We start from the raw sequence: 20,436 nt of genomic DNA, 5'->3' as shown, positions 1-20,436 counted from the left end.
TGCAGAAGCAAAAAAGGCGGCACCAATGTGAGAGGAAAAAAAGCCATCTGCCGTCCTTCGGGGAAAAGACAGACAGTTCTTAGCACTTACTTTTATGTGGGACTGTTGCCAGGCAGATTAGCAGAGAAGTGATCCTGAAAAATAGTATAGGATTGGCAGAGCCACATATCAAAAAGTTAAATTGTAAAATAGTGTGAAACATTTTGAAAACAATTGCATTCTATTTAGTGCTAAAAAATACAATCATTGAAAATCTAGTCAATAAATGACAGCAATTGAATGTGTAGGAAACAGTAAGTGAAGAGTTAAAAAAAAACTACATCCATGTTTCATGACGTTTCCCATCTAGCCTCCGACATGGCAACAGGCCTAGTAACAGTTGCCAGGCAACAGCAACAACCATCCACTGGAGCCAGTCAACAAGGTAACACGTCATCTGCTTGCTATTCAAATATTAGCATTTTTGTTTAAAATGTTTTTCTTCTTTTCAGCCTTCAAAAGTGCCACAAATTAAACATCCAAAATGACGGTTCCCTGATGCATGATGGGACACAAAAGAAGCAGGTGAAATCATTTTTTTTAGGGGGGCTGCGGCTAATACAATTGTACATGTTTAAATGCCTTTTTTCTTTTTTATTAAAGAGCCGAGCCGGAGACTCACTCGACTCGAACGACTTTTGTTTGCCTAGACGATCAAAGGCGGCGAGGCCTTGGCGCGACATGAAGGATGGGCTTGCACACGCCCCGGCCCCCCACTACAAAAAATCTTGGATGGCATCCCAGGCTCTTTTCCAAACAAGATCAACGCTGGGGAATCGCCCTACCACTAAAGCACTCAGGTTCGTCTTGTAAAGTCGATTGAAGTATTGCCGCTTGTTAACCCCTTTGCCGCCAATGACACCGGCAGGAAATTAGTTTTAATACTGCTGCGAAAAGAAAGAAAAAAACATCAATAGGGTTGAGGTCAGGGCATGGTAATACGCACATGAAAATGCCAACAGGGTAACAAAAAGACCGACCTGGTTTCTATTTGTCTTTATTATCAACATTAATATTATTGTGGGCGCACAAAATAAATAGCATTTTTCATAGACACTCTAGTAGGGAGAAGTCATACGACAGTATTGTCAATGTTGCACAACATCACAATGTATTTGTGGTACAACAACTGGTTATTATTATGGGGTGTCAACAAGCGATGCCTTTAGGGCTAAGGAGGAAAATGCTTTTAAAGTTATTGGAAAAAATTGTTGAACTCTTGAGAATTGCGACAAATTATTCAATTTTGTTTCCATTTAATAGAATTTTCCCTGTACATTGCTAGGATTTTCTCATTAGTAAAAACTAAACATTGCATTTATTGTATGTTAATCTTAACATTTGTAAAAATTAACATTAAACTAGTGTTTTTTGCAGTATCCCTTTTGCCAAATTTGTATTTATTCTTATGACACTTTTCTCCTCGTATATTACATACATAGTTTGCATAAAATCCACTTTGTTATGGCGTTTTGTATCATTTATACTTTACCACAATCCATACAGTCAACTGTACTACATAATCATGGTAGTATGTATATATATATGCTTGATTTTGAAAATGATTTCCCCCCATCTCTAGAATTTTTCACTGGACGTGTCGTTACAGCTGACCAGTGGCATCAGAACTTTGCGTTCAGGTCCTGTGCATTACGCTCGCGGAGACGCTGTCCAATAAAAAGCAAGTATGTATTACAGGTGAGGATTTAGCCCCCCCCCCCACCCCCATCTGAAAACACATTAAAAATATTTACTTGTTTTAAAGCACTTATGACAACTGAAACTTTGGTTAAAAAGTGGAGGCATTACTTATTGTACAATAAAAGTGCGGCTAGTAATGATAACGCAAAATTAGTTTTATTTCTATAATTATTGTAAACTTGCAACATGAAATTGGAAAGATATGACCGGATATTTGTGAAATATAGATTTCATGACAACTGTCTTTTTTAGAGCTATATTAGCTGTCTTCTAACTCAAATAATACACTAAATATAAAAATAAAAATGACTTTAAATACAACGGTAAAATGACAAGATATTTTTATAATTTTATTCTGGTGTTGTCATAGGATTTTTTTTTAAATTCTGGTAAAATACTTTTCTTATATGCCAAGGATTGTATATTAATCCCTTTAATTAATGTTTGAAAATAATATTTTACTCTTATATAAAAGAAAAATAACAAAAGTTCATTTTGGAAAAATATTAGTACTTTGGTATGAAATAAATTCTGTATTGTATTTAAAAAAAAAAGATAATTTGATTGTAATACTTCACCCGTGTTTAGGAGTAACACGACTTTTCCGATCAACTCTGGTGGTACCTGAACGCAACCTTTGGCCACTGATTGCTTGCCACATGACATACAGAAAACCTGCGGGTACATATTGAGAAGAAGAAGAAGAAGTGGCAAGTGGGTTTCCTTCACTGGGGCATCGCTTTGAGAATGGCGTTGACCTCCTCGGCCACGGCAGTCAGCACAAACTCAAACTGCTCCTGCGGGAAGGAAATTCACCCATATATTCGTCATCAGCGTCTCCAAATCCACTTAACTTTCACGTGGCCTGTCATGGACAGCAATAGATGTCTCTTTCAGGGTGAGGGTCACCACAATGGACCTCTATTCAAAGTTTCTCATGGTGGTAGTAAGGAAAAGGACTTTTTTTTTATTGAAAACACTTATTAATAGTAACGTCTATTGCTCTCAATGACAGCCTAAGAATTTTATAGACATTTAGAAAGCCAAAATATGTAAAGTGCAAAAGACACAAATATTTCTCAATTGTTCTGTAGGTGCCAACATTTCCTAGTCTAAGCTGACGTCGCAGTCGTCCATGTTCACACTTAAAAGATAGTGTGTGAAATTAGTTAGCCAGGCCAGGCAAGAGGAAGGAAGTGGTTGGGTTCCTTAGCTCAAGAGGTAAGACGTCTGTTTTGAAGAAAAGAAGATTTACTATACATGGTCGTTTTTTAAAGAAAAAAGCCTTACTATACGTAATCATTTTTAAAGGGAAAAAAGCCTCACTATATATACTTGGTCAATTTTTTAAGAAACCAGGACCAGCTGTAGTCGCTGTTGGGTGGAAGGCACCTGTCGTGACCCTGAAATGGTGTTTGTGTCATATTCTCTCCATTTTATTAAATTTTTTTTTTTCAGTACAAACCAATGCGTGTTACTTATACAAGCCTTAAACATACAAATGCACTTATATAAACCTTCAATATACTTATATCGGCCTTAAACATAAATTATAATACAAAATATAGCACTGAATCAACTTACAAACAAATTCAACTTATGAACAATCGCTCGGAACCAATTGCGTTCGTAAGTAGGGGAGCGTCTGTAATGACAAAGTTAAGTGTGGCCACCATGGTGTAGAGGTTCACTCACCTGACTACCATGTGGGCAAGTGGGGTTCGAATCCTGGTTTGGAATCATTTTTCCCTTAAATAGAAACAGCCGTGTGTAGTCAAGACCTTCCAATAATGCCAAAGTAAGGTGTGGCCACCATGGTGTAGTGGTTCACTCACCTGACTACCGTGTGGGCAAGTGGGGTTCGAATCCTGGTTTGGAATCATTTTTCCCTTAAATAGAAACAGCCATGTGTAGTCAAGACCTTCCAATAATTACAAAGTAAAGTGTGGCTGATTCGTGGCCTAGAGGTTCGTTCACCTGACTGCCATGTGGGCAGCTAGGGTTCGAATCCCGCTGTCGTTTGACTGATCACTACACAATGTAGTTCCGTAAATGGATGATCCTTTTTTCATTAAAATAAACACTTAGTCATTTTTTTCAGCAAAACAATTATGTTCCGGTCAGCCTTCGGCTGACCGGAAGACAGTTGAGGGGAGGGGTTCCTGGTGGTGTTCGACAGTCGGCCTTCGGCCGACTGCCGACACCATACAGTCGTTGACTGGCGACACCGGGACGTGAACCCTCGACACCCACGTCGCAGGCAGGTGACTAACCCACTACACCACGAGGCGGCCCGCCTATACATGGTCATTGGGTGCTTTTATTTAAGGAAAGATGACTTAGTCTTTTTTAATGGCAAAATAGTTCATCCACCAGTAAGTCAGCGGCCACCGGGATTTGAACCCTGCCTGCCCACACGGTAGTCAGGTGAGTTAACCTCTACACCATGAAGTGGCCACACTTAACTTTGTCATTATTGGAAGGTCTTGACTACAAACATATAGAAACAACTAAGGAAAAATGTTTCCAGACCGGGATTCGAACCACACCTGCCCACAGCATAGTCAGGTGAGTTAACCACTACACCATGGTGGCCACACTTAACTTTGACATTATTGGAAAGTCTTGACTACACACGGTTGTTTCTACTTAAGGGAAAAATGTTTCCAGACCGGGATTCGAACCACACCTGCCCACAGCAAAGTCAGGTGAGTTAACCACTACACCATGGTGGCCACACTTAACTTTGACATTATTGGAAAGTCTTGACTACACAAGGTTGTTTCTACTTAAGGGAAAAATGTTTCGAGACCGGGATTCAAACCACACCTGCCCACATTGCAGTCAGGTGACTTAACCACTACACCATGAAGTGGCCACACTTAACTTTGACATTATTGGAAAGTCTTGACTACACACGGTTGTTTCTACTTAAGGGAAAAATGTTTCCAGACCGGGATTCGAACCACACCTGCCCACAGCAAAGTCAGGTGAGTTAACCACTACACCATGGTGGCCACACTTAACTTTGACATTATTGGAAAGTCTTGACTACACAAGGTTGTTTCTACTTAAGGGAAAAATGTTTCGAGACCGGGATTCGAACCACACCTGCCCACATTGCAGTCAGGTGACTTAACCACTACACCATGGTGGCCACACTTAGCTTTGACATTATTGGAAAGTCTTGACTACACACGGTTGTTTCTACTTAAGGGAAAAATGTTTCCAGACCGGGATTCGAACCACACCTGCCCACAGCAAAGTCAGGTGAGTTAACCACTACACCATGGTGGCCACACTTAACTTTGACATTATTGGAAAGTCTTGACTACACAAGGTTGTTTCTACTTAAGGGAAAAATGTTTCGAGACCGGGATTCGAACCACACCTGCCCACATTGCAGTCAGGTGACTTAACCACTACACCATGGTGGCCACACTTAACTTTGACATTATTGGAAAGTCTTGACTACACACGGTTGTTTCTACTTAAGGGAAAAATGTTTCCAGACCGGGATTCGAACCACACCTGCCCACAGCAAAGTCAGGTGAGTTAACCACTACACCATGGTGGCCACACTTAACTTTGACATTATTGGAAAGTCTTGACTACACAAGGTTGTTTCTACTTAAGGGAAAAATGTTTCGAGACCGGGATTCGAACCACACCTGCCCACATTGCAGTCAGGTGACTTAACCACTACACCATGGTGGCCACACTTAACTTTGACAATATTGGAAAGTCTTGACTACAAACGGTTGTTTCTATTTAAGGGAAAAATGTTTCCAGACCGGGATTCGAACCACATCTGCCTACAGCAAAGTCAGGTGAGTTAACCACTACACCATGGTGGCCACACTTAACTTTGATATTATTGGAAAGTCTTGACTACACACAGTTGTTTCTACTTAAGGGAAAAATGTTTCGAGACGGGGATTTGAACCACACCTGCCGACATTGCAGTCAGGTGACTTAACCACTACACCATGGTGGCCACACTTAACTTTGACATTATTGGAAAGTCTTGACTACACACGGTTGTTTCTACTTAAGGGAAAAATGTTTCCAGAACTGGATTCGAACCACACCTGCCCACAGGGAAGTCAGGTGAGTGAACCACTACACCATGGTGGCCACACATAACTTTGACATTATTGGAAAGTCTTGACTACACACGGTTGTTTCTACTTAAGGGAAAAATGTTTCGAGACCGGGATTCGAACCACACCTGCCCACATTGCAGTCAGGTGACTTAACCACTACACCATGGTGGCCACACTTAACTTTGACAATATTGGAAAGTCTTGACTACAAACGGTTGTTTCTATTTAAGGGAAAAATGTTTCCAGACCGGGATTCGAACCACATCTGCCTACAGCAAAGTCAGGTGAGTTAACCACTACACCATGGTGGCCACACTTAACTTTGATATTATTGGAAAGTCTTGACTACACACAGTTGTTTCTACTTAAGGGAAAAATGTTTCGAGACGGGGATTCGAACCACACCTGCCGACATTGCAGTCAGGTGACTTAACCACTACACCATGGTGGCCACACTTAACTTTGACATTATTGGAAAGTCTTGACTACACACGGTTGTTTCTACTTAAGGGAAAAATGTTTCCAGAACTGGATTCGAACCACACCTGCCCACAGGGAAGTCAGGTGAGTGAACCACTACACCATGGTGGCCACACATAACTTTGACATTATTGGAAAGTCTTGACTACACACGGTTGTTTCTATTTAAGGGAAAAATGTTTCCAGACCGGGATTCGAACCACACCTGCCTACAGCAAAGTCAGGTGAGTTAACCACTACACCATGGTGGCCACACTTAACTTTGACATTATTGGAAAGTCTTGACTACACACGGTTGTTTCTACTTAAGGGAAAAATGTTTCCAGACCGGGATTCGAACCACACCTGCCCACATTGCAGTCAGGTGAGTTAACCACTACACCATGGTGGCCACACTTAACTTTGACAATATTGGAAAGTCTTGACTACAAACGGTTGTTTCTATTTAAGGGAAAAATGTTTCCAGACCGTGATTCGAACCACACCTGCCTACAGCAAAGTCAGGTGAGTTAACCACTACACCATGGTGGCCACACTTAACTTTGACATTAGTGGAAAGTCTTGACTACACACGGTTGTTTCTACTTAAGGGAAAATGTTTCCAGACCGGGATTCAAACCACACTTGCCCACATTGCAGTCAGGTGAGTTAACCACTACACCATGGTGGCCACACTTAACTTAGTCATTATTGGAAAGTCTTGACTATACACGGTTGTTTCTATTTAAGGGAAAAATGTTTCCAGACCAGGATTCGAACCACACCTGCCCAAAGGGAAGTCAGGTGAGTTAACCACTACACCATGGTGGCCACACTTAACTATGACAATATTGGAAAGTCTTGACTACACACGGTTGTTTCTATTTAAGGGAAAAATGTTTCCAGACCGGGATTCAAACCACACCTGCCCACAGCAAAGTCAGGTGAGTTAACCACTACACCATGGTAGCCACACTTACCTTTGACATTATTGGAAAGTCTTGACCACACACGGTTGTTTCTATTTTTAAGGGAAAATGTTTCCAGCCCAGATTTGAACCACACCTGCCCACATTGCAGTCAGGTGAGTCAACCACTACACCATGGTGGCCACACTTACCTTTGACATTATTGGAAAGTCTTGACCACACACGGTTGTTTCTATTTTTAAGGGAAAAATGTTTCCAGCCCAGATTTGAACCACACCTGCCCACATTGCAGTCAGGTGAGTTAACCACTACACCATGGTGGCCACACTTAACTTTGACATTATTGGAAAGTCTTGACTACAAACGGGTGTTTCTATTTAAGGGAAAAATGTTTCCAGACCGGGATTCGAACCACAGCTGCCCACAGCGAAGTCAGGTGAGTTAACCACTACACCATGGTGGCCACACTTAACTTTGTCATTATTGGAAAGTCTTGACTACACACGGTTGTTTCTATTTAAGGGAAAAATGTTTCCAGACCAGGATTCGAACCACACCTGCCCACATGGAAGTCAGGTGAGTGAACCACTACACCATGGTGGCCACACTTAACTTTGACATTATTGGAAAGTCTTGACTACACACGGTTGTTTGTATTTAAGGGAAAAATGTTTCCAGACTGGGATTCGAACCACACCTGCCCACATTGGTGAGTGGACCTCCACACCAGGAAGTGGAAGAAAAAAAAAAAAAGCCTTACTATACTATGTCGTTTTATAATAAAAAAGCCTTACTGTACTTTGTGTTTTTTTAAATAATAAAAAAAGCCTTACTATACTATGTGGTTTTTTAATTTAAAAAAGCCTTACTATACTTGGTCTTTTTTTTACTACTTACTATACTATGTCGTTTTTTATGAAGAAAGCCTTACTATACTATGTTGTTTTTAATGAAAAAAGCCTTACTATACTATGTTGTTTTTAAGAAAAAAAGCCTTACGCTACAATGTCGTTTTTAAGAAAAAAAGCCTTACTCTACAATGTCGTTTTTAAGAAAAAAATTCTTACAATACTTGGTCTTTTTTTAAAGAAAAAAGCCTTACTATACAATGTCGTTTTTTTATGAAAAAAGCCTTACTATTCTATGTCGTTTTTTATGAAAAAAGTATTTCTATTCTATGTCGTTTTTTATGAAAAAAGCCTCACTATACTATGTCGTATTTTACGAAAAAAGCCTTACTATATATACTATGTCGTTTTAATAGAAAAAACCCTTACTATACTATGTCGTTTTTTAAGAAAAAAAAGCCTTACTATTCTATGTCGTTTTTTAAGAAAAAAAAAAGCCTTACTATACTATGTCGTATTTTACGAAAAAAGCCTTACTATACTATGTCGTTTTTTAATTTAAAAAAGCCTTACTATACTATGTCGTTTCTTAAGAAAAAAGCCTTACTATACTGTCGTTTTTTATGATAAAAGCCTTACTATACTATGTCGTTTTTTAATAATAAAAAAGCCTTACTATACTATGTCGTTTCTTAAGAAAAAAGCCTTACTATACTGTCGTTTTTTATGATAAAAGCCTTACTATACCATGTCGTTTTTTTTAGGAAAAAAGCCTTACTATACTATGTCGTTTTTTAATTTTAAAAAAGCCTTACTATACTATGTCGTATTTTAAGAAAAAAAGCCTTACTATACTATGTCGTTTTTTAAGGAAAAAAGCCTTACTATACATGGTCATTTTTTAAGAAAAAAGCCTTACTATACTATGTCGTTTTTTAATTTAAAAAAGCCTTAGTATACTATGTCGTTTTTTAATTTTAAAAAAGCCTTACTATACTATGTCGTATTTTAAGAAAAAAAGCCTTACTATACTATGTCGTTTTTTAAGGAAAAAAGCCTTACTATACATGGTCATTTTTTAAGAAAAAAGCCTTACTATACTATGTCGTTTTTTAATTTTAAAAAGCCTTAGTATACTATGTCGTTTTTTAAGGAAAAAAGCCTTACTATACATGGTCATTTTTTAAGAAAAAAGCCTTACTATACTATGTCGTTTTTTAATTTTAAAAAGCCTTAGTATACTATGTCGTTTTTTAATAATAAAAAAGCCTTACTATACTATGTCGTTTTTTAAGGAAAAAAGCCTTACTATACTATGTCGTTTCTTAAGAAAAAAGCCTTACTATACTGTCGTTTTTTAAGATAAAAGCCTTACTATACTATGTCGTTTTTTTTTAGGAAAAAAGCCTTACTATACTATGTTGTTTTTTATGAAAAAAGCCTTACTATACTATGTCGTTTTTTAAGAAAAAAACCTTACTATACTGTGTAGTTTTTTAAGAAAAAAAGCCCATGAAGTTTTTTTAAATAAAAAAGCCTTACTATACTATGTCGTTTTTTAATTTAAAAAAAGCCTTACTATACTATGTCGTTTTTTAAGGAAAAAAGCCTTACTATACATGGTCATTTTTTAAGAAAAAAGCCTTACTATACTCAGTCAATGAGGCCATATTCTTCAAGTGTCAAAAGGATAGGAATTGTATCTAAATATCAACAGGGACCAAAATGAGCTAAACCGTATGCCTCACCACGATGTTGACCGCGTCGCTTCACTATTTTTCTTCTACGGCTGCTTTTCGCCCCTCTGGAGCAAAGCAACAGCATGATTGATGTTTGCCCCCACAGAGCCGCTGCTGTTTTTGCACTTGTCTCCCAAGGCTCGGGGGCAAAAAAAAAAGCAACAAAAAAGTAGCGTAGGCGTGCGGAGGCCTTTTGGATGTGTCAACAAACAGCCAGGCTCGAAGGGAGACACGATCGATATGGCCGATCAACTCTTTCTTTTTTCCACGTGACGCCGTATCAGAAATATATATTTGTTGGCGCTTTTAAATTGGTCAAACCTTGGAGATGCTCTACCTGAGAAGCACCCTTGAAATGGACACTGTCTTTTCAGGCACGGCTTCTTTGGGCTTTTTGGTTTCGATATGAGAAAAAGTCCTACTGAATTTGGCACAAAATTAGCTTTGTGAACTTCATTTTACTTGGTAAGACTGGAGAAAATGGCAAAAATGACTGTCAAATCGACATTTCAGACAAAATGGTGGTTTTTGGGGATGCGCTTTTTTGGGTATGTCTTGAGTTTTTTGTGCATCTAAATATGATGTTAAGTCTTACCAATGTTTCATCTGAACAAAAATGGCTTTGAGAGATGAATTTTTGAGAAGCAAAATGATGCTTTCAAATACAATAGAATAAGAAAAAATGCCTTACTAAACTGTCGTTTTTTTAATAAAAAAGCCTTACTATACTATGTCGTTTTTAAGAAAAAAAGCCTTACTATACTATGTCGTTTTTTAATAAAAAAGCCTTACTATACACGGTCATTTTTAAAAAATAAAAAAGCCTTACTATACATGGTCTTTAAAAAAAAAGCCTTACTATACATGGTCGTTTTTTCAGAAAAAAAGCTTTACTATACTATGTCGTTTTTTAAAGAAAAAAAGCCTTACTATACTGTCGTTTTAAGAAAAAAAAGCCTTACTATACTATGTCGTTTAAGAAAAAAAGCCTTACTATACTATGTCATTTTTTAAGAAAAAATCCTTCACCCAAAAAACAACATTCATCTTACCAGTCTTTCCTCCAAATTCCCTATTTATACTTTTAAATGTGACGCGACAAAGATTTGTCGTTCCTTTCAAGAATGGTCGCTGGCATCCAATCAAACGCCGCAGCTAAGAACTTTCTCTATGAAGGAGGAGTTAGTAAGCAATGTTTTCTTTTCATCTCCTCCTTCACTGGCTGCGACCACTCCAAATCAAAGGCAAAGAGGGTTGGTAGGGGGGGTTCCTACCTTTGTTTGGACCATGCCGGCTCTCTGGTCTCTCAAGTGCTCCAGGGTCGCGGCAATATCAATCTCCTTTGCACCTGCAACACACACACATACACACACACATCAGACATTGGAGGCGCTTCAAAGCGAGGTTGCTAATCCAGCTCCCGTCTGTCAATTGAAAATGACCACATTCATCCACGGAAAGGCTTGGACGCTGGCCCAAACCGCCATTAAAAACTGTGAGGGTGGCCACAACAAGGAAAGAAACGCAAGATGGGCGTGCGGATACTCTTTATCCTCTGCGTAGAATTACTATACACGAGAGAGAGCGGTACAATGTTTGTTTGTTTGCTGGCTCCATGGCACTGAAAGAGTTGAGTAGAAATGACTGAAATTCACATTGGTATTTTTTGGGGGGGATGAAATTCTAATTCAAGTTCTAAGAATCACATTTCAATGAGAAATGAGACATGAAATTTTTTATCATAAGATTGGACTGGATTTTTAGTGATTTTTCTCCTTAAATGATGTTTTATCAACAGAAATCCAATTTCTTAAATGAAAACGTATTTGCAGAAAATGCATTTTTTTTGGGTCATAAGTTATGAGCGGTTCTTTAAAAAATGAGAAATCCTTACTATGTCGTTTTTTAATGAAAAAAGCCTTACTATACTATGTCGTTTTTTATGAAAAAGCCTTGCTATACTATGTCATTTTTTAAGAAAAAAAAGCCTTACTATACATGGTCGTTTTTTAAAGAAAAAAGCCTTACTATACATGGTCGTTTTTTTTTTTTAACGAAAAAAGCCTTACTATACTATGTTGTTTTTTAAGAAAAAAAGCCTTACTATACATGGTCGTTTTTTAAAGAAAAAAGCCTTACTATACATGGTCGTTTTTTTTTTTAACGAAAAAAGCCTTACTATACTATGTTGTTTTTTAAGAAAAAAAGCCTTACTATACATGGTCGTTTTTTAAAGAAAAAAGCCTTACTATACATGGTCGTTTTTTTTTTACGAAAAAAAGCCTTACTATACTATGTTGTTTTTTAAGAAAAAAAGCCTTACTATACTATGTTGTTTTTTAAGAAAAAAAAGCCTTACTATACTGTCGTTTTTTTATGAAAAAAGGCTTACTATACTATGTCGTTTTTTATGAAAAAAGCCTTACTATACGATGTCGTTTTTTTATGAAAAAAGCCATACTATACTATGTCGTTTTTTATGAAAAAAGCCATACTATACTATGTCGTTTTTATGAAAAAAAAGCCTCACTATACATGGTCATTTTTAAGGAAAAAAGCCTTACTACACTATGTCGTTTTTTAAGGAAAAAAAAACTTACTATACTATGTAGTTTTTTAATTAAAAAAAGCCTTACTATACTACTAAAGAATGCTTTGTGAAATAATAAAATACTTTTATTCTTAATTTACAACATTATTCTGTGTAAATATGAGGTTGACTGAACTAAAGTAAAAAAAACCAAAAAAATTCCCAATGCAGCCCGAGTGCTCCAAACAAGAGTTGAGACAAAAGCTTCGGGTCGGGGCCTTAGATGATGTCTGATTTTTCTCCAACGGGCAGGCCGGCGGGGGTCCACGGCTCGAGAAACAAAAGGTTAAAAAGAGAGCGGCGAGTGGCTTTCATCGTCGAGGGCAACGGGAACGTTTGTCGTCATTTTCAATAGCGGAAAGGGCAAAGTGGAAAGGTCAAAGGGCAGGCAAAGCTGCGGCTAATTGACCTTTGGTGTTCTGGCTGACCTCTACAATGGATGCAAAATGGATTTAGGATTGAAAACACTTTAATGTGCCCCCACAGAGGAACATTTTTAAAAAAAAATTAATTCTTTTTTATGAGTTGAGTCAATTACTGACATTTAAAGAGCAGTTGTAAGCATTTGGGTTTACACTGGACTCCCCCACGGTGGCCACAAAAGAAAACTCAACAAGGCAAGTGTTTACGACTGTCGTCACATTTTTTTTAACTCATTGGCTGCCATTGACGGGGATGGACGTCCAATCCATTTGAATTGGGGGGGTTAGCAGCGATTGAACGAATTTATTATTTTTCAATCATTTTTTTAGGTCTACTGTTAGCCTAAACCACGTAATTGAATGAAAAGGAAAAATAATATCATGAAATATGTATTAAAACAACATAAAAAAATGGACAAATCCTACATAAAATGAGTAGTATCCTTTAAGTTGAAATGGAAGAAAACATAGAAAACTATTCAAATTAATCATTATAAAATTTATATATATATACACATATATATATATATATACACATATATATGTATACATATACATATATATGTATACATATACATATATATGTATACATATACATATATATGTATACATATATATGTATACATATACATATATATATATATACACATATATATACACATATATATACACATATATATACATATATATATATATATATACACATATATACATATATATACATATACATATATATATATACACACTCTTGAGAATATACCAAATATAATGAAATCATTAATTCCTTTTTATTTATTTATTCAACTATTGTTAATAGGACTTTTGAATACCATTTGCAAAATGAATTTAATTATTTATTTAACTATTTTTAATAGGACTTTTGAATACCATTTGCATAATGACTTTTCTATATATACTTTTATCCTAGGAAATTTCACAATTTAATATTCTACATTTTAATAATACTGCCTACCTATGCTTTATCTATATTTGTTAAATGTCAGTTTCCCTCTAAAGACAATAACGCGGCTGCCGAACACTCAAAAAATAAAAATAAATCAATCGGACAAAACCACGGCGTTTATGAAACGTGGACGGCGCCGACAACGTTGCCAGGATGGAATTCCATTTCATTTCCATGCATGCGCCATCTAAATTCAGACGGCGATTGCGACGCGACTCCACACGGCCTGACAGCAGCATAAATGACTACTAAATTAATCATGTTTTTCCCCCCCTCGCTCCTATTTCTCATTTTAGCGAGGGGCTTTTGTTCCCCCGACTCCCCTCGGCGGCCCTCGTCAACCTTAACGCATCGCCGAGACCCCGCGCGGGAAACCTGGCGGGACGTTGCCGGGGCAACGGGAGAGGAGAAAGCCCGGCGTTTGTTTACCTTTGGCCATCTTGTTGAGGACCATGTCGATGAGAATGTACGTTCCGCTCCTGCCGGCGCCGTCGCTGCAAGCACACACACACGCGAACGTTGTTAAGGTTGGCGCTCAAATTTCAACATTTATGCTGGTGGTTTTGCAAATTGAAAAAAAAAAAAGATGAAAAAAGGAGATCATGAAATCATGTTGGACAGGTTGCTCATATGTCAAGGCACTTGGATTCAGACTTTAGGGTGGGGAGTTACATTTTAGGGGGTCGTATTTATTGTTTTGAACATTGTGTTTTGAAATTGCATGATAGAAAATTTTGTCTTGTTTTACATCATAAATACAAATTTGTTCTCATGAAAGTCACCCCGTTTTTTCAACTTCTTTTGTTGTTGTTTTCCTCAATTTTATTCTGCGTTTTTACATTTAAAACAAATTTAACATGTTCGAACTATCTCACGATCTCAGTTTATGCTTGTGGACAATTCTCGTAAATGATTTTCTGTGACAAAATGTAGGCTTTTTCTCTCATATTATTATTTTTTGTTCTGAAAATTAAATCTTTTCATCACTTTTTCTGTTAAATGACATTGTTTTTCAATACAGTATGCATTCCTATGAAATTGTGTATTCAAAATAATGTGCCAATTAAAAATAAACACATTTTTTTTAAATTCATACAATGCCTCTATTTTACTCTGACTTCATTTTCATAAAATGCCATTTAAATAAGGACAATTTTGCAGTTTTCTCCCAATTTTATGAGAAACAAAACAAGGCTGGACATGTGAAAATGGGGTGATGTGACATGTGGTCGACTCGTGTGGTCTTGGGGGGGGGGCATAGTTGCGAGAGTGTGTGGCTAGGGGGCGCGAGGGGGGGATACTTCTAAGAACCCACCGTAGGACAAAGGCTTTTAAAAGCGTGCACCTCAGAAGAAGGTTGAGAGACAGTTTTTTTTTTGGAGGGTCGTGCTTTCACCCACTCGCTCTCTCTCCATTACTCTAGAGATAGCACGTTGAAAAGCCCCCCTTTGTGCCCGCCGGCCATTCAGTGGCGCTGCATGTTAATTGCAAACAAGACGCGCGCATCTCCCCGATAAAGGGGGAGGTCATCAGAATGGGCGGGGGAGACGCGTACGTCGGTTCGCTCCGACTTCACGGCGAGCGTCTGTTCATTTCGAGGGTTTTCCCATAAAAAAATGAGGTAAAAATATTAGCGTTTTGGGGGGCGGGGGTATAAACGAATCAAGCCACGCCCCCTCAAAGCTTCGATCCGTTTCACTGATCAACGTGGAATTCGGTTTCTGGCTACAGAATTCGCCGAAAGTTAATTAAAAAGAGCTTTAATTAAGATTATTGTTGTACCGTTACGTCGAGATCACTATCATCATATTCATTATCATCATCATCGTCAGTTTGTCATACTTGCCTGCAGTGAACAATAATCGGGCAAGATCGACCTCGGTAGCACTTGTTAACCTTTCTGCAATAAGAGAAGACAAAAAGACAGAAAAAATGACGTTATTGTGGTCGAGGTTGAAACGGAGAAAAACTTCAATAGGGTTGAAGTCAGGGGATGATAATTGACTCATTTGTTTGGAAAGGGTGAACACCTGCGCCTTAAAAAGCAAAAACAAAAACTCTTGCTTAAGCACACATTAGGAACAAAAATGATTAAATGCCATACAGTGCATGTCTTTTTCTGTTAATTGGTAATTATGAATGAAATGTCAGCTACAACGGCTTGATTACTTCTTGTTAATATTGTGGAAAACAGTAGTTAAGTCATATTTTCCAAAAAGTCAAACTCATTTGTGAAAGAGCGCCTGATAAATAGGATTATAATAAATAAAGTTAAAGCTATTACAAGTAAAACTTATGCTTTAAGCATTATGAAATTAATTGCAAATTATATTTATGTATTTTTTCTTTATCTTTGTAAGTTCAGGAAAGCGAAGTATTAAAAAATGTAGCTTTAGTTCACAGCTATCTTTGAAAAGCATTTTCTACAATAAATGGAATAATAAATAAGCAGTTGGATAATATAGTGAAATAATACATAATAACCATTATTAAAACAGCATATATTTTTGCTATACATATGAATGTATTATTAGATGTTTCTGACTTCCAGTTTTTTTTAAATAACGTTTTTAAAGTAAAAAATGAAAAAATAAAATTGCATTGCTCATTAAGATCTCCTATTTTGATAAAAGTAAGATGCGTTTTCTATAATAATTGAAAGAATACATCATAAATGAACTGTGGGACAATATAGCAAATCCTAAACATGTAAAATGCCTACGAGGGCTAAAACCTTTCCCCATTAATTGCCATTGACACCAATGGACGTCCAATCCATTCACCATTTCAAGTTGGAACGGATCGGACGTCCATCGACGTCAAAGTCAGCCAAAGACTTGAAAAAAAAATGAAAAAGTGTGTCATACGGCATGTGCATTTTCCATGTTTGTGCCTGAAGGAGGAAACGTCAAACATGTTAAGCGTCGTCAAAGTGGCGCACAAAGATGGCCGCGCTTCCCATGCAAAAGCCTGATTGTCGAGAGAGCGAGGAAGGGGGGGAGGGGGGGAGAAAGAGAGAGAGAGAGAGAGATAAAGTCGGGTTGTGCCCAGGCCTGGCTGAGGAGACACAGTTTCCAATGATCACTTTTGTGACTATGCAACTGGGCTCATATTACTAGCTGCAACATCACAAAAATGACACTGGCAACCGCAAAATACGGGATCGGGGACGCCAAAAAGCCGACAAACCCTAACACATACGAGCTAATTGGAAGGAAGGAGAAAAAAAATGCAAAAAAAAAGGACGCCGGGAGGAGGGGGGAGGGAGGGAGTGCACATTTCCATCCACAAATCAGATGCCTCTATTCTCATTTGTTGTCCCTTTGCGGTTTCCCTGAGGAGCTCCTAGAAGAAGCGGGTGAGGTTATCCCGTCGCTAGAAAATTCACCCCCACCCCCGACCCCTTCTCTCCCTCTTTTTAGTCAGACGGCTCTCGTTTAATTGGCTCTTTGAATGAGGTGTTTTCTTCCCAAGCCAAGCCAGGCAGTGCGGGGCTGTTAATTTGCTGCATCACGTGCTGGAGGGAGGTGAGGCGAAGGAAGGATGGAGGGAGGGACGGGGTGACGGGGACCGAGGGGGCCAGGGTGGGAGAGAAACCTTGTTAGATCTGCCAAACCGGGGGGAGAAAAAGGAGGGAAGGGGTGGGCCCGCGAACACGTGGTTAGCGGTGGAGCGTACCTGCGGAAGTCCAAGAGGGTACGCGCCGAGTGGGGGACGCCGCGGTCCGTCCAGGAGAGATAGTGGAACTGGGTGACGGTGCGGGTCTCGTTGGTGTGGAGGTTCTTCAGGTAGAAGCTCCGAACCAGGAAGTCTTCGCACCAGATGTGCTCGGACACCAGGTTCACCTGGTGATGATGTGCACCACAACAATGTTCAACTTTAGACCAATCACTAACAAGAATCTGGTTTGCTAATTCTGGGATATAGTTCCTAGTTTGGTATTGCTATTTATTTGGGATTTTCGCCTTGGGCTGGTATTTTACTGCTTTTTCTGTCCTATCAAAGCCAAGGAGAGAAATAACCCCACGCAAATATGGTGTTCTCATTTTGAATAAACTTCAACCTAAATTTGGGGAAGAAAAAAGAAAACTAAAATATGATTGAACATTTATGCCACCTGACTATATGTAGCCTTACATAGAATACTTAGGAAATTGTGTATCTCGCTGGTAATGTCAGCCAATGAGATTTTTTTTAAAAAGAATCTTTTTATTAGTGTTACATAGAATATTTGGGAAATTGCGTATCTCGCTGGTATTGTCAGCCAATGAGATTAAAAAAAAAAAAAATCTTTTTATTATGTGTCACATGTTTCAAAAATGATTGATCAGAGCCAATCGCAACCCGTGGTTTGCAGCAATTGCACTCCTGAGGGTGCGTGACAGTAATTGTGATCGATTTGACTAAAGATTCACTAATTGTGGCCAACGCTTTTAAAAGGGATCGGTTGTAGTCGATGTTCCTAAACGGCGGGGTACGGCACCACCTGTGGTGCTGTGAGATTTCACGTCATTCTTTCAACTAGATTGGTGATTCTCAAAATGAGTTTTTGAGTTCCAATAGTCGTATGTTGGGTTCCCTCAAGCGCTGTGTGGAAAATGAGTGAATCAAATCTAAAAACGATTTATTATTGTGATTATATGATTATTTCCATAGATTTAACAGTAGTTTGATCATTTTGATGAGTGACAAACACCCTTCCCTTTCATACTCTTGTCTTTCCTATCCTCCCGCTTCCACCTTTAATTAAGTAGAACAAAGCATGATTTTTAGATGCTTTCCAGGGCTGGCGTACCTCGTAAAAATGGTAGACATTCGATCCCTCGTCCGGCCAGTAGTGGTGACACTGCTTGACGCCGTTCTCCGAAACGGGGGTGAGCATGACGACGACCACGCAGCCGCTCTCCCACACCATCTGCACGCCGTGAGAAAAGCAATCGGTCAAGGCTGACGCGCAGCGCAATATTTGGCCGCCGTACGAGGCCTGAATGGATTTCTTAATCCCGGTCCGAGAGGCATGGATTAATCGTCACCGACGCGGGGAAATGCGATGTGCGGTCGGGAGAAAAACGCAAGCCTCTAGCCAGGCGTTAAAGCAAATTGGAAGGAGAACTTGGCTTTTACGAGCGTTTATCAAATATGTACGGAACTGGCCAAATGATAGATTAACAATTCACGCTTTATAGCTAAACTAAACCTTAAGAGGTTCTTTAAAGATCCACCGTCAGCAAGATTCGACATTGGGATTTTGTCCACTTTAATTGAGCAAATTAAATGCTGAGGAGAATAAGTCAGAATACAGAACTTGTAAGAAGGTTAGAATTTGGAAAGGAAAAAAAATAGGTATATTATTACAGGATGGATATCTGTAAAAAACATGAAAGAATGTGTCTTAGTAAAAGGTCTATTCATTTCAATGTATAATTATAAGAAAAGAGAACTTTTGTGTAACCATAATACTACTAATATGAATGTGCTAGTTCATGGACATTAATAAAGTGAGCTTTTCAGGATTCACACATCATATTTTTTTAGCATTAATTCAAACTGTCTTACAATTAAAACGTTGATGCAGATAAAAGCTGCATATTGAAAAGCATTTATTTTTCAATGGGCGAGGGATACAAATTCAAAACACCTTATCACCTTATTTTTCAACATGTTAGCAGCTAATTGTTCCGCTAAAGTTTTAAAGTCCTTGAAGCGGACTATTTGCTAAAAATGGGTGTTGAAATTTTAAATGGCGTTGCCATGGATCTGCTTTTCAATGGGATGTCAACCCTCTATTCATATTTATCCATTTACATAAGGGAACAAAAGACAAAATCTAGTATATTCAAACACCATGCCAACAAACGACAAACCAAACTTTAGTGAAAGTCTAATAATTTTCGTCTATTCCATTCAGCAGCGCCGTAACTTTTGTCTAATTTTCCACATTCCCCCCATCTGTAATTGGAAAACACGCAGCGACGCTTACGCGACCGAGCGCCTCTTTTCGGTTGGATAATAGACAGATGCGTCTAGTCACCTGGCACGAATGCCGACAAACACAAAACAATTATCAGCGTTTCATTGGAGGCACTCGACGTGCATTTGAATACGACAGAAAAAAAAAAGAGGGGAAAGCATCCCACGCAATTCGGATGCACTTTGCAGTTAAAAGCCGGCGAGGTAGCATTGTGTCGTTAATTAACTGCGAGCTTATTTACGGCGGTGAAAACAAATTTCAGAGCAAGTCCGAACTGGCGAAAAGTTTGAGGATGGCGAACGGGGCCAGCTGCTTTGGCACTCCCGTCACGCAACGGCGGGTGCGACGGAGTCGCTAATGACTACAGTGGGCGTCTTATTAACACGGGGGGACGCCATTTGGCCAGCATGCATCATTTAGTGCGCACCTCCGTGCAGGCATCGGCCGCTGTTTAACAAAGGCTCGGAGCGCGTGGTGATTAATGGAAAGGAGTGGGAATACGGCAGGAACGTTATTGCAAGTGCCAAATCATCAGGAAATCCGACGCTGCCGTGACTTATGACTTTAATTCTTTCTGTAATGACCACACTAAACCGGACTGGACAGTTTTGTACGACTTGAAAACAGGGTAATGAAATCGTAAACTGAACTCATTGACTGAAAGCTGG

The 20,436-nt window shown here is 38.7% G+C and overlaps 2 protein-coding genes and 2 long non-coding RNA genes across 4 annotated transcripts in view; 3 read left to right on the top strand and 1 right to left on the bottom strand.

The window, feature by feature from the left end:
- ptprn2 (protein tyrosine phosphatase receptor type N2) overlaps positions 1-20,436 on the bottom strand; it is a 108,967-nt gene that overhangs the window by 2,768 nt on the left and 85,763 nt on the right. Inside the window, exons 17-22 of the mRNA XM_077624024.1 lie at positions 18,593-18,712; positions 17,476-17,642; positions 15,644-15,697; positions 14,227-14,291; positions 11,096-11,169; positions 91-2,537 (exon numbers count right to left, since the gene is read on the bottom strand). Of these exons, the coding sequence (XP_077480150.1) occupies positions 2,466-2,537; positions 11,096-11,169; positions 14,227-14,291; positions 15,644-15,697; positions 17,476-17,642; positions 18,593-18,712 (552 nt within the window). The 3' untranslated portion in view covers positions 91-2,465. The remainder of the gene's footprint in view (positions 1-90; positions 2,538-11,095; positions 11,170-14,226; positions 14,292-15,643; positions 15,698-17,475; positions 17,643-18,592; positions 18,713-20,436) is intronic.
- Positions 4,696-6,134, top strand: LOC144092101 (uncharacterized). The gene is made up of 9 exons (XM_077624881.1): positions 4,696-4,730; positions 4,817-4,870; positions 4,957-5,010; positions 5,097-5,150; positions 5,237-5,290; positions 5,377-5,430; positions 5,517-5,570; positions 5,797-5,850; positions 6,093-6,134. The coding sequence occupies exons 2-9, from the start codon at positions 4,823-4,825 to the stop codon at positions 6,132-6,134; spliced, it is 414 nt and encodes a 137-aa protein (XP_077481007.1). The 5' UTR covers positions 4,696-4,730; positions 4,817-4,822.
- On the top strand, positions 6,495-7,110 carry LOC144091419 (uncharacterized). Its single transcript, XR_013305692.1, has 4 exons — positions 6,495-6,550; positions 6,637-6,690; positions 6,777-6,830; positions 7,056-7,110. It is a non-coding gene; the product is annotated as an uncharacterized LOC144091419 (long non-coding RNA).
- LOC144091420 (uncharacterized) lies at positions 7,486-8,071 on the top strand. The gene is made up of 3 exons (XR_013305693.1): positions 7,486-7,530; positions 7,617-7,670; positions 7,897-8,071. It is a non-coding gene; the product is annotated as an uncharacterized LOC144091420 (long non-coding RNA).

Source organism: Stigmatopora argus, chromosome 17 (assembly GCF_051989625.1).
Source record: "Stigmatopora argus isolate UIUO_Sarg chromosome 17, RoL_Sarg_1.0, whole genome shotgun sequence".
NCBI classification, from domain to species: domain Eukaryota; kingdom Metazoa; phylum Chordata; class Actinopteri; order Syngnathiformes; family Syngnathidae; genus Stigmatopora; species Stigmatopora argus.
Note: the sequence above shows the minus strand (reverse complement) of the source record. Positions and strands in the feature narration are given on the sequence as shown.

Coding starts and splice junctions, on each gene's coding strand:
- LOC144092101 (XM_077624881.1), top strand. CDS start 4,823: ATGTTTCGAGACCGGGATTCGAACCACACCTGCCCACATTGCAGTCAG. Junction 4,871..4,956: donor CCTGCCCACATTGCAGTCAG/GTGACTTAACCA, acceptor TTTCTACTTAAG/GGAAAAATGTTTCCAGACCG. Junction 5,571..5,796: donor TCTGCCTACAGCAAAGTCAG/GTGAGTTAACCA, acceptor TTTCTACTTAAG/GGAAAAATGTTTCCAGAACT.